This window comes from Cydia fagiglandana, chromosome 26 (genome assembly GCF_963556715.1).
Source record: "Cydia fagiglandana chromosome 26, ilCydFagi1.1, whole genome shotgun sequence".
Taxonomy (NCBI): Eukaryota; Metazoa; Arthropoda; class Insecta; order Lepidoptera; family Tortricidae; genus Cydia; species Cydia fagiglandana.
Window position 1 is genome coordinate 2,625,052 of NC_085957.1, and position 14,461 is coordinate 2,639,512.

At 37.8% G+C, this 14,461-nt stretch overlaps 1 protein-coding gene across 1 annotated transcript; it reads left to right on the plus strand.

Moving 5' to 3' along the window:
* Positions 1-820: 820 nt before the first annotated feature.
* On the plus strand, positions 821-6,263 carry LOC134677291 (zinc finger protein 431-like). The gene is made up of 2 exons (XM_063535724.1): positions 821-833; positions 2,976-6,263. The coding sequence occupies exons 1-2, from the start codon at positions 821-823 to the stop codon at positions 5,636-5,638; spliced, it is 2,676 nt and encodes an 891-aa protein (XP_063391794.1). The 3' UTR covers positions 5,639-6,263.
* The last annotated feature ends 8,198 nt before the right edge of the window (positions 6,264-14,461 follow it).

A 14,461-nucleotide genomic window follows, 5' to 3' on the forward strand; every position in this document is an offset into this window, starting at 1 on the left:
AGATGGACGAAAAAAAAAAAGCTCTGTGCTGTCAAGTTGTCATAATAGGCGTGACTGTTTGGCCAGATCGCCATAATAAAATTAATAAAAATATTAAATAAAAGAAGAAGTTGTCATCATATCCGCATCAGGCTTCGAGGATAAGCAGCTGAACGTGGCTATTTATTTTACGATTCATTTAATTAACAAATACCTATCATGCATATAATTACTGTTGTCAACACTTAATTGTAATTTGACGCCGTCATTGTGAAGATGGAAGTCATGGAAGGAAGTACCATTGGCAGCATATCTCCAGCGCGCGTGAAGGCGGAGCCCGAGAGTGCAGATACAGACCAGTGGGAACGAGGTGGGCTTATGTATATCTAATTTACTTAGTAACCGAGATATTATTACATCTTATTAAACAAAGTCCCCCGTCGCGTCTGTCTGTGTGTATGTTTGTTCACTATGGTTATAAACTCACTAGATACTACTAGTACTGAACGGATTTCCTTTCCATATGGTTTTCACCTATTTGAACTTGATTTTTACTGCAGTCGGCTCTTCTCAAAAGTTTGCCGACCCCTGGCCAACTATTAACCTGATGTGTATATTTTTACCTTAATTTGATTTGATAATAATTGCAACCATTCTTTCAGTCCTTGTTAAGGAGGAAGCTGAATACACGGACGAGGAGTGTGTGAAGGAGGAGTGCTCGGACAGCAGAGACGGGTGCGGCGTGAGCGAGGCAGCCATGCTGGCCGGTCTGTATACCAAGCACGAGGTGAAAGACGAGCTCGTGCTGGGGCCGGAGCTCCCGCATCAACCCATAGTTGCCATGGAGCTGAGAGGTGCGTGGACATTTGTTTAACATGTATATGTACAGTAGGGCGTCCCTTATTTTGCGATTTTTAAAATTAACAATGCATACCTCCTAAATATAATGATATTACTCCAAAATATACTGAAAAAAAAATTCAGGATATTCCAGTATCAAGAACCAGTGCCGATTCACAACTGAAATTCCCATACAAATTACTATGGAGAAATTTGACCAGACACTATAGGGTCATTGTGCTAGTTTTCGTCTGGTGTCAGTTTCCATCCACTTGACGAAATTTGAGTATAAACCTTCATTGCTGGACAATTTTGGACTTATTGCATCCTTAATATCTAAACAATTTATCTATCCACATAAAAATTATATTTCGCAAGTAGCAAATTATAAATCAAATGTGTTATTTACCAATCCGTCAAGTGGACGGAAACTGACACCGGACGGAAAACTGACGCAACTACCCTAGTTCGTTTTTTTAAGACTAGAAATAAGGTAAACAATCTTGATGTGTCTTTTAATTGAAAAACACATTTTAAAAATAAATTACGGCAAATATGTAACAATTATGAATCTAATACGATCATTTATATTCTTCTGCTTTCATAAATGATAGTTACTGATTTTTAATAAGCGTTTTTCAATTAAAAGACATGCCAAAATCGCTTACCTTCTTCCAAGTTCTTTCTAATGCTAAAAAAACGAACTATAATTTGATAATTTTTCATTGGTTTTGTGTTTGCATCAAGATTTTTTTTGTTAAATAAATTTTATAAATATGGCAATATTATACAAAATCTATATGAAAAAAAAATTGTCATTATCATACATTGTATGGAAAAATCTCATGAAAGTCGGGTCGGCACAAAACTGATTTAGGGGGTATGCCTTATTTATTTCTGAAAATCGTGAAATAAGGGACACCCTAATGTATAGTCAGCAAATAATTTTGCTTGAAATTAATATATGTATGACATAATTGTTTGCTATTTCTAGGAAAAATTGTATATAAAATATAACATCGATTTCCACTGCATAATCAGTGTTAGAAGTTGAATAGGCTAAATCATATTTATAAATTATAATATATAATTATTAGTAAGAGATATAGGAAAATCTTACTGCTATCAAAAAGGTACATTATTTGTGATATTCCTATGATAAAGTTTATTAATATAAATTACAAGCCCCGAAAAAACTGTCGAAAATCACATACAAAAATTATCAACCGGGGTTTACCAAGTCTTCCGACATTTCGTCGTAAAACAAATGTAATTGTTATAAATTAAAATACTGCGTAAATTTAAGTAAACATTCGAAAAATGGATTAGTTTCACAATTGAAATAATAAACAGGAACAAATAGAATTTTAATACAGTAAAATTATACATTTTGCGTTTGCGTCAAATCCGGTAGTTCTGATTTTTTGCAGGCTTGTTTATGATGTTGGCCTAATGAATAATCCAAGTTTGTGACCTCGAGCGCCGAACGCAACTTTGTGAAAAATCGAATAAACCGCATTTTTTTTTAGATTTGGGCGATTATAACCCTAAAATACTAGTTTTTGATAGTAACTTCCTAGGGCGTTTTTAAAGTAGACTAAATTTGCTACAATAAGAGACAATTACAATTGTCTCTGAACATCTAATATTTTCCGAGATAAAGCCTTTCAAAATTATATAATTTTACATCAGTTCTTAGCTGTAATATAAGGGTTAGGTAGGTAGTTCATCATCGCCACGTTCTATAAAATATTTATTTTCCGTAACGAAATGTATGAGTGCCTATTTTGAAAAAAAAAACTCTTTTTTTCAAAATAAATATTTTGTAGAACGTGGCGGTGATGAATTCCATATAAATTACCTACCTAACCCTTATATTACACTCGATATACAATTATTTCTTTCAGTCGGTCTCGGTACAAAAAGTATTGAAGTTGATTGACATGACAAAAACAAAATATGCACTACATCTGTAATATTGAACTTGGCTCTCATTTTTTTATTGATGTTTTCGATGGCTCTTTTTTTACAGTTTGTTCAACGTTTCATCCCGCATAATATATCAGGCAAAAAAGTTTTTTTATGCTAGAGTATTGATTTGAATGTGTACGGTCTTTAAGTATGCAAACCATTAGTATTGTTATGTCGTGTTGCAGCGCCCGCTCTCGTCTCCTCTGCTCTGGTGTCGGGTCGGCGCCGCTCGTGCTCGGTCAGGCTGGAGCGCCTGCTGGTGGACGCGGAGCGGCGCACCTGCCGGGTCGGGCGCCGCACATACAAGCTGCACGCCACCGAGCCCGCACCCACACGCCATGTCACCACCACCATCTATCAATGTGACCATTGCGGCAAACGGTTTAGGAACAAGTCGGTTTTGGAGAAACACATACGCACTCACTTGTCGTTAGGACCGTCGCCTAATTCCACCCGAGAGAACATTGCTTTGGATCGTCAACAAATGTCACAAAGGAATAGAAAACCTAATGGCAATGCCTTTAATTGTGATTACACGTCCAATAAAAAATTACGCTCAGGAAATCACAAGAAGCACACTGGTGAAAAGCCATTCAAATGTAAGTTGTGTGACTACAAGTGCATTTCGAAATATATGTTACATAATCATATCATGACTCACACTGGCGAAAAGCCATTTAAATGTAGCTACTGCGATTACCGGAGCCATGTAAAACGTAATTTGCAGAGGCACCTTTTAACTCATACTGATGAAAAACCTTTTAATTGTAAGCTCTGTGACTACAAGTGCATTACAAAAAATATGTTACAGTATCATCTGTTTATTCACACTGGTGAAAAGCCATTCAAATGTAAGTACTGTGACTACAAGTGCATTACGAAAAATACGTTACAGAATCATATGATGACTCACACTGGTGAAAAGCCATTTAAATGTAACTACTGTGACTACAAGTGCATTACGAAAAATATGTTACGGACTCATGTGATGACTCACACTGGTGAAAAGCCATTTAAATGTAACTACTGTGATTACAAGTGCATTTTGAAATATAAGTTACAGAATCATCTTATGACTCACACTGGCAAAATGCCATTTAAGTGTAACTACTGCGATTACCGGAGCAATGTCAAACGTAATTTGCAGAGGCACCTATTAACTCATACTGATGAAAAACCTTTTAATTGTAATTACTGTGACTACAAGTGCATTACGAAATATATGTTACAGAATCATATCATGACTCACACTGGTGAAAAGCCATTTAAATGTAACTACTGTGACTACAAGTGCATTACGAAAAATATGTTACAGAATCATATCATGACTCACACTGGTGAAAAGCCATTTAAATGTAACTATTGTTACTACAAGTGCATTACGAAAAATATGTTACAGAATCATATCATGACTCACACTGGTGAAAAGCCATTTAAATGTAACTACTGTTACTACAAGTGCATCTTGAAAAAAGAGTTAAAGAATCATCTGATGACTCACACTGGCGAAAAACCATTTAAATGTAACTACTGCGATTACCGGAGCTATTTAAAACGTAATTTGCAGATGCATCTATTAACTCATACTGATGAAAAACCTTTTAATTGTAATTACTGTGACTACAAGTGCAAGAAGAAAAGCTTGTTGCGAGCTCACGAGATTACTCACTCTGATGAAAAACCATTTAAATGTAAATACTGTGATTACAAGTGCAAGTATAAAAGCTTGTTGCGAGCTCACGAGATAACGCACGCTGATGAAAAACCATTTAAATGTAACGACTGTGAGTTCAAGTGTACGCGGAAATCAAGCTTCAATAAGCACCTCATGATTCACACTGGAGAGAAGCCTTTTCAGTGTAGGTACTGTGACCACAGGAGCCGTCGTAGAGAAACCCTACGAGCTCATGAGATGATACATACTGGTGAAAAACCCTATAAATGTAATTACTGTGACTTCAAGTGCAAGAAGAAGAGTAATTTACGAAACCACGAAAGTATACACACTGGGGTAAAGCCTTTTCAATGTAGTAACTGTGACTTCAAGAGCATAAACAAATCAGGACTTCGACATCATCAAGCAGTACACACCGATGAAAAGCCTTTCCAGTGTAGTTGTTGCGAATACAAATGCAAGCAGAAAAGTCAATTACAAGCTCACGAGATGACACACACTGGTGATAAACCCTATAAATGCAAATTCTGTGACTTCAAGTGCAAGCACAAAGGTAGTTTACGACGCCACGAGATGAGACACACCGGGGAAAAGCCGTTTGAATGTAGTAACTGTGACTACAAGTGCAAAACCAAATCAGAACTACGAAGACATCAAGCAGTACACACCGATGAAAAGCCTTTCCAGTGTAGTCATTGCGAATACAAATGCAAACAGAAAAGACACTTACGAAGACACGAGTTGACACACAAAGGTGAACAGCCTCTCCATTGTAGTTATTGCGAATACACATGCAAGCAGAAAAGTCACTTACAAGCTCACGAGATGACACACACTGGTGATAAACCCCATAAATGTAAATACTGTGACTACAAGTGCAAGAAGAAAGGTAATTTACGAGACCACGAGATGAGACACACCGGGGAAAAGCCTGTTAAATGTAGTAACTGTGACTACAAGTGCACAAACAAATCAGGACTACGACAACATCAAGCAGTACACACCGATAAGAAGCCTTTCCAGTGTAGTTATTGCGAATACAAATGCAAACTAAAAAAGCAGTTACGAACTCACGAGGTGACACACACAAGTGAAAAGTATTTACAGTGCAATTATTGCGCATATAAGTGCAAGCTAAAACGACACTTAATTATTCACCTAAAGAAACACTAATAAAAAGCTCCGATACAGCCATTATAAGCACTGAAAGTTTAGGAGTAAAAGGAGTTACTCGAAGAACAAATTAAATTACTTTCTATGAAAATATTTTAATGTATTATTTGAAGTAAACACACTATTAATTTGTTTCGGTTTTTAGTAAATGGAGTTCTCCAGGTGAGGTCTCCCCTCGCCAGGGCGACGCGGACATGTATCTAAAGTAATATTTAACTTTAATTTGTCTTCATGTTCAACTTTGTTACAATAAATTCAGAAGTTGCAGAAAAGGTTGTTTTAAATTCATCAAATTGTTTATTTTTAAGTCCGCTAGCTGGCGCGGGTGCACGGAGCAGGGTAAAAACAATGAGCGTTACTAAAGTCTGTATCTTGATTAGGTTTTTAAATAAAATCTACCCTCAAATGGCTCCTTAAGCCAGTTGAGGGTACCTTTCGTAGAAGAAATATGCTTTCTATCTGAACGTTTGGCAATTATTTTCTATGTCGTGCTGTGCGTGTATTTTGAGGTTTGGGTAGATAATCTAAAATATAAGTGAATGAACTAAATACATATTATCAGCTCTAAGATAACTTGTGTTTATTAAAAAATTAACAATTCCAAGCATAGGTGAGAATTGTATGTTTGTTGATTACATATAGTGTGCTATGCATATTGCATATAGTAAATGGTGATTTCGTAAAAATATTATGTTTTATCAATATTTTCTATAATTATCAGAATTAACACTATTCAGCTTCAGCACATGCTATGCGCTAAGCTCGTAGCCGATAACGTGCATTTTCCGCTTTGTAGCGCAAAGGGCCTACGAACAGAGAACCCGACTGGCGGGTTGCTGGCATTGCATGAATGTGTTAAAAGTTGTTTTGTATGTAGGATAGGACCTGTAAAGTTACCTATTGTATTAAAAGTTACTTTTTTTTCCTACCTTTACTACTTTTAGGGTTCCTTACCTCAAAAGAAAAAAAGCAGAACCCTTATAGGATCACTCGTGCGTCTGTCTATTTGTCTGTCACAGCCCATTTTCTCCAAAAGTACTGGACCAATTAAGTTGGTACACATATATAAATTCGTGACCCAAAGACGGACATCCTACGTAAACAAATGAATTTTAAACAAAAAGGCCACTGTTACCTACATATTAATTGAAAGATCTCATTTTAAGAATCAAATTTTTTCTTTGTAATTTTGAAATACATAAATAGTGTAGAAGTTATTTAAGAAAATAGCCAAAAAATGACCATTCCCACCTTTATCTCCGAAACTACTGGGTCTAAAATTTTGAAAAAAATATACAAAATAGTTCTTTACCTATAGATGACAGGAAAACTTATGAGAAATATGCAGCTGTAGCGTGAGTCGGACTACTTACTTAGTTTTTGATCCGACCCCTACAGGTTTTTTAAAGGCAATTCAGTCGCGTTTCACTCATACAAATACATACATTGGGTAATATACGGAACCCTTGGAACGCGAGTCCGACTCGCACTTTGCCGATTTTGTCCCAAGGACCCGATGTGCATAAATCGGTGAGAAAAAGCTTTGTTTATCAAAAACTAAGGCAAATGACAAAGACCGTTTTTATAGGCTGCATTTTAAGGAAGATAAATATTTTGGATAGAGTGAATACACAGGTAAGCTAAGTTTTAATGAAGTATAGTACACATTTTAGGGTTAGGGCATAATGGCTTGGCCACACGTACTGTACTCCATACGCATCACGATCACGACTTTGTGTACCTATCTGATGTGTCGTAGGGCGGGCGTATATGAAACGCCTTGTACATCCAAGTACACATACACCAATGCTTGTAAAGAAGAGGCAAAACTGCACGTGCGCCTTCGAAAATTTGTATACATGGTAATTGGTAACATACAGAGGATAACCTCAAATATATTAAGTGATTAGGTATCTTTATATCAAATCAGTTTTTTCCCCCCAACTGTAGCATTTCTCATTCGAAGCTCGGTTTGCTGTTACCGTACAGTCATAAATGAATACATTTTACTTTAATAATCGCAAATTACTGAAAAATTCGCACTTGACAACAAAACGTAAAGCCGGGAGCAGTGGCGACATCTGTCGTTTCAGTGAGCCTCCTCATTTCATTTCCGATCAAATCGGTCGATTTGATCATCCCGTCTGAAGGCCTGCTTCGAACCACGTTCGACGTGCTGCCTCTCTGTCGCACTTGGAAATTCATACGTAAGTATGACAGGGAGGCAACATGTCGAACGTGGTACCGCTAGGATACCGCTTTCTTTTGTACTGTCAAGTTGTCATAATTGACCGTAAATTTACAGCTTGCCAAAAAAAAGAGTAGAAATTAAAAAGTGGCAACACTGTAGTGTCGTCCCTTTCAAACCAATGCTTATAAGAAAACGGGACGACACTACAGTGTTGCCACTTTTTAATTTCTACTCTTTTTTGCCAAGCTGTAAATTTACGGTGGGGAACAAATAAAATGTGAGACTGTGACAAGGACATACAATAATAGCTCTTTCGCTGTTACTCCTACTGAATTATATGTATATCCTGTATGATCCTAGTCACTTACCCCACCTTTCATGCCAAATCCAGTTATATACTAAGCCCGCTCCACACTCGTGCGCGAATCGCGGCGCGAAGCCGCGAACGCGAGTCTGGAGTCGATTTCGCATATCAGCGAACTAGACTCCACACTCGCGTTCGCGGCTTCGCCCGCGATTCACGCGCATAGTCTGGAGGGGGCGCTAGATTCATGTATTTGGCAAATTTGTGCGAACCTGTGTAGCGCCCTCCATAGCTTCTATAAAATAATTCAATTAGTGCGGAACACCTATTTTAGTAGGTATTTATGTATTTTAATTAAATATCTGAACTTTCCCTTTGTTCTCTGCTGGGGCGTGACTATAAAATTGTGATCTGATAACCACAATAAAGAATAAAAGCGTTTTTGGTCATTTGAGGTATCGTTAAGCCTTTGAAGTAAAATTAAATTTGCAAGAAATGTTGATAGTTTATCGATATGACTTTATCGACATGGCTACAGCAACGTGAGCCTCATTGTTAATCGTACACTAAACAAAAGTGGCAACAGTGACAGCTCGCTGAGACACCGTCTCTATATATTATAAGTCTATGTTAAAAATGTTAAAATAAAAGAAGTTGTCAATGTCATATCCGCATCTGTCAGGCTCATGTCAGGCTGTATTGAGGATTAGCATTTATGAGCGTGGCTATTTATTTTACGATTCATTTAATTAACAAATACCTATCATGCATATAATTACTGTTGTCACCTTTTAATTGTAATTTCGTCGCGCTTCGTTCGTTATTTGTGACGCCGTCATTGTGAAGATGGAGGGAAGTAACGCTGGCAGCATATCGCCAGCGCGCGTGAAGGCGGAGCCCGAGAGTGCAGATACGGACCAGTGGGGACGAGGTGGGCTTATATCTTATTTACTTAGTAACCGAGATATCATTACATCTTGTTAAACAAAGTCCCGCGACGCTATTTTGAACTTTATTTTTACGGCTCTTCTCAAAACTTTGCCGACCCCTTGGCCAACTATTAACCTGATGTGTATATTTTTGCCATAATTTGATTTTTCCGGAGGTCACGGGTTCAAATCCTGGCTTGTACCAATGAGTTTTTCGGAACTTATTATTATTATTTGTGAAGCAGGCAGGCAGTTGAAATAACTGATAATGCCTGTATCTAGAGCCATCAATCGAGTTTTCAGTGTTGAGTAGAGTTTGCATTGTGCTTGTCTAGTTTATTCTTAAATTCATTGACACTTTGGGCCGATACTACGTCCTCTGGGAGTTTGTTCCAAGCTTTGACCACTCTGTTGCTAAAGAAGTGTCTATGAGGATTATTGTAGGACCTGCGGGATATCAGCTTATACTGATGACCTCTCAGACGGTTGTTGTTATTGCGTTCTAGCATCTTATGGAAATCTTTGAGATCATAGTGTTGGGTTAGTATTTTGTATGTCTCGATCAGATCTCCACGCTCTCTGCGCTTCTTCAAGGTTGTGAGCTTTAAGAAGTGTAGTCTTTCTTCATAGGACATGTTTTTGAGCTTGAATGAATTGATATTTACCACTAGCATTTCGGTAAATATCAAATGTCTTTAATATGACTATGAAGACAGAGGAAATTCCAATACAGTGGACCACAAGCAACATAATACTAATTCACAAAAAGGGTGACCAAGATGACATCAACAACTACCGCCCCATCAGTCTAATGTCTAACATCTATAAAATATTCGCAAAAATAATATTAAACCGCATCACAAAGAACTTGGAGGAACAGCAGCCTATTGAACAGGCAGGATTTAGATCGGGTTTCTCAACAGTGGACCATATGCACACATTGAAACAAACCATCGAGAAGTGCCAAGAGTATGGACAACCCTTATACCTAGCATTCGTCGACTTCAACAAGGCATTCGACTCTCTGGAACATAACCACGTCTGGCAAGCCCTAGCAAACCAGGGTGTTGAGAGAAAATACATACAACTAATAAAGAACGTGTACAGTAACAGCTCCGCCCAAGTCAAACTAGAGTCGCTAGGAGAAGAGTTCCCTGTCAAACGAGGAGTCAGACAAGGCGATCCACTCTCACCAAAAATTTTCATTTGCGTGCTGGAAGAAGTATTTAAAAAACTTGATTGGACCGATTCAGGCATAAATGTAAACGGCAAGAAACTAAATCACTTGAGATTCGCGGATGATATAGTGCTCATGACTAACGATCCAGAGTCCCTAAGACACATGCTGCAAGACCTAACAAGCAGGAGCAGAGAGGTTGGCCTAACAATAAATAAAAGCAAAACTAAAATTATGACCAACAGAATGGAAGTACCAATCACAGTGGACGGGGAAGACATTGAATGGGTAAAATCATACATTTACTTGGGCCAACTCATCTCTATGTCTGATCAAATGCAACAAGAAATGAACAGAAGGGTCACAAATGCATGGAACAGGTTCTGGTCCCTAAAAACCATCATGAAAAATAAAGATTACCGCATCTCAATAAAAAGAAAAGTTTTCAATATGTGTATATTGCCTATACTAACATACGGATGCCAAACCTGGGCCGCAACAGAAAAAATGACACAAAAACTAATAACATGCCAGAGGGGAATGGAGAGAAGCATGTTAGGGTACACAAAAAGAGACAGAAAACGGGCGACGGAAATAAGAGAGATCACAAAATTAGAAGATGTTACTCTAAAATCAAAAACTCTAAAATGGAAGTGGGCGGGCCACATGCTCAGGGAAAAGCAGAAGTGGTCAAACATACTGACTGTGTGGACCCCACGAGACAACACAAAAAGGAAAAGAGGCAGACAATACAAAAGATGGTCAGATGATCTAAGGAAAACTGCGGGTCCACTATGGACACGACTAGCTAGAGACAGAGAGGCATGGAAGGCATTGGAGGAGGCCTTTGTGTCAAAAGGACACGTCGAGCCGACGGTTGCTGCAAACACATGAACAAATAACGAAAACTGTACTAAATATTATTATTAACTGTATGCTCGAAATTAAAGGCTTTGAAATTGAAATTGAACTAGCATTTCGGTGAAGGAAAACATCGTGAGGAAACATGCAAACATCTGCGAAGAAATTCACAGGTGTATGCGAAGTCCTCAATTCACATTGGGCTAGCTTGGGAACTAGAGCCCAAACCCTCTCGTGCTTGAGAGGAGGCCAATGCCCAGCAGTGGGACGTATATAGGCTAAATTCTTATTATTATATTTGATTTGATAATAATTGCAACACTTTGTTTCAGTCCTTGTTAAGGAGGAAGCTGAATTCACGGACGAGGAGTGTGTGAAGGAGGAGTGTGAGGACAGCAGAGACGGGTGCGGCGTGAGTGAGGCAGCCATGCTGGCCGGCCTGTATGACAACCACCAGGTGAAGGATGAGCTCGTGTTGGGGCCGGAGCTCCCGCACCGACCCAGAGTCGCCATGGAGATGAGAGGTGCGTGGACTTTCACATGCAATAATTTGTTACTCTACAAAGGCCTCAAAAATATGTGACACACTCTTATATATGTATGTAATCATTCTTTTTATTATGTTATTTTTTAAACTTAGTATTTATTTTTTAATGACATCATTTACTATGATTTGTACTTTCTAGTATTGAAACTGATTTAATTTTTCTATTGACATACCGTAAAACGGGGTGAACAGAAATCGCGGGGTGAATAGAGAAAATATCGGTACTTTCCTTTTCATTCATATATTTTAAAAACTGTACTACCATGGTAAATTCTTTTGAGATACAATTATAGTAGAATATTCAATCTTTAACCTGGTAACACGAATCAAGCATGAAGTTGATCACAAGTCATAGATATTTTAGTTTGAAGTGAGGCCTTGTGAACGTAAGATATATTGCCTGTCTGGACTTTGATTTACCAGTGAAATACAGGTAAGTTGTTGTGTTATTTAAAGTGTATTAAGTAAACCAGTTATTTTAGTGTTTAAATTATAAAAGATAACGCCAATTTTCCATATTAATTAAAGATAAATGTGTAAAAAACAAATCATAGTCGTTTTTGCTTCCCAACGGGGTGAATAGACACGACAACAGGGTGAAGAGACACGCCATATGGGGTCAACAGACACGTCATATGGGGTGAAAAGGCACGACTGAGGGGTGAAGAATAACGAATGAGGGTGAATGGAAATATTTGTGCTAGGGTTGTCAAAACGAATTTTCTCCAATTTTTTAATTTCTTTTCTATGTAGATATGTGGGTACGTTGTACGTGAGTTTTATGTATGTATACATAATTATTTGGCACATTATACGTACTGTGATTTATTTATTTTGTTATGAATTACCTATTTTTCATTTTGTGCTAGGTTATGCTTCACCATGCCACGCATATACAAACCTCGCGGCAAAGGATATAAGAAATATGATGCATTAGTTATGCAAAAAGCAGTTAATGAATATTTCATGACTAAAGGCTGTATTTCTTTGAAAGAAATCGGAAAGAAATATGGGATAGATAAATCCGTTTTGTATAGAAATACTAAAAGATTAATGAAAAATCATGGAGGACAAACAGTGCTTTCTGTAGAAACAGAAAATCACATCATTAAATATATCAACGTATGTGCCGAATGGGGGTATCCCATAGAACCTTTAGACTTAAGAATGCTAGTAAAGGCTTTCCTTGACAAGTCCGTTCGTTAATAAAAACCTATTTGAGTTTGTGACAGCCCTGACTGTTTTTTCTAGTGACCCCATATGACGTGTCTATCGACCCCGTTTTACAGATATGTCGAAACCGGGTAGTTTTTCTTGATTTTCTCTAAAACAAGCAGGTTAAAATTAAAACTACGTATACAGAATTGAAGAACCAACTTAGACTCATACAAAAAAGTTACCTAACTATATCAATTAAGATATTTGAATTCATGCTTAAAATCGAGCTAGAAGTTCAAAATCGTGTCTATTCACCCCGTTTTACGGTAGTTTATTTTTATATTTTTTACTATTGTGACATTATGACGTTTTTATTTTATTTCTATTTGCATTGTTTTGATTTCTTATGTAGGTACTAATTTGAATTGTAATTTTAATTTATATTCTGATGTTCGTTTCTAATTCTTATTATTATTTCAAAAGACGATTATCATCTTCGAGCAACACCGGCTTCCGACACGTCCGAAGGGAGGGGCCCAAGCGATATCTCACCGTACAAATCTTTCTGCCATTTTTCGCGGGGGGAAAGGTGCACACAGTCGCACTTCTCACACACTTACATACAAAATCCAATCTGTAATGACGACACAAATACATAGAAAATGACGCACGTCAAAGACAAATCTTGCAAACCTCGATCTCTTTTTGTGTACGGACGAGTGACTAGTGTCACAACACGCACACTAACACATTTTCGTTGAAGTATGTCATTGTATTCTGAGAGATGACAAGTCGGATTTGTCGCTCGACCGATCCGCAATCTGTACTGAGCGAGCAAAATCGATAAATCCAACAATTACTTGAGACTAAAATATAATAATTGCATTTAAATGTAATTTAACGTATGATATGTAAAAAAAAATATTACATGTGAAATGTAACACTTTCTTTTTGTAAATTTGATGTCCCCGACCTCTTTTTATAACAAAAAACCGAGCAAACAGGCATTTTTGTGCAGCAGTGTTCACGAGCGCCTCTGGACTCATAAATCATAAATCATCTCATTTATTCGTGATAAACTATAACATACACAAGTAAATAACAACAAAGAAAGTTAAACATAAAATAAATAAATAGTTTACCACGAAATGGTCCCGCCTCAGCATAAAATGCTAACCCAAAAGTCAGCGCTGATCTTCCGGTGAGACCATTTGTGGGTCACGAACGCAGCTGTACGACACGGCCCCATCATAAAACAGAACGCGACTTGGCGGCGGAGAGTGGATGGGCGGACGGGCAATCAGCGCCATCTGCCGGTGAGATGTCAAGATGACATAAGGCCATGTCGTACAACACGTGCTGTTCAATAACAAGTCATTCATTTTATTATTATCTTCTAAAACGACTAAAACACTAGTATCGGTGCATAACACTAAAGAAAATAATCGTGATTACATGATGAATTACTCGGTCTAGTGAAAAATCCAAGTGCAACTAGTTGTATTACCCGCGCTAGATTAGATTGACGTGCTAATCTTGTACCTCGGCAGAGGGGAAATAGTGCGAATGCCGCCTCCCTTCCGTGTTGCTCGAAGATTATCACGGAAGAAAGAATGAGCGCGCCGCGCTCTGACGGGAAACGGCATGTGCCTGGAT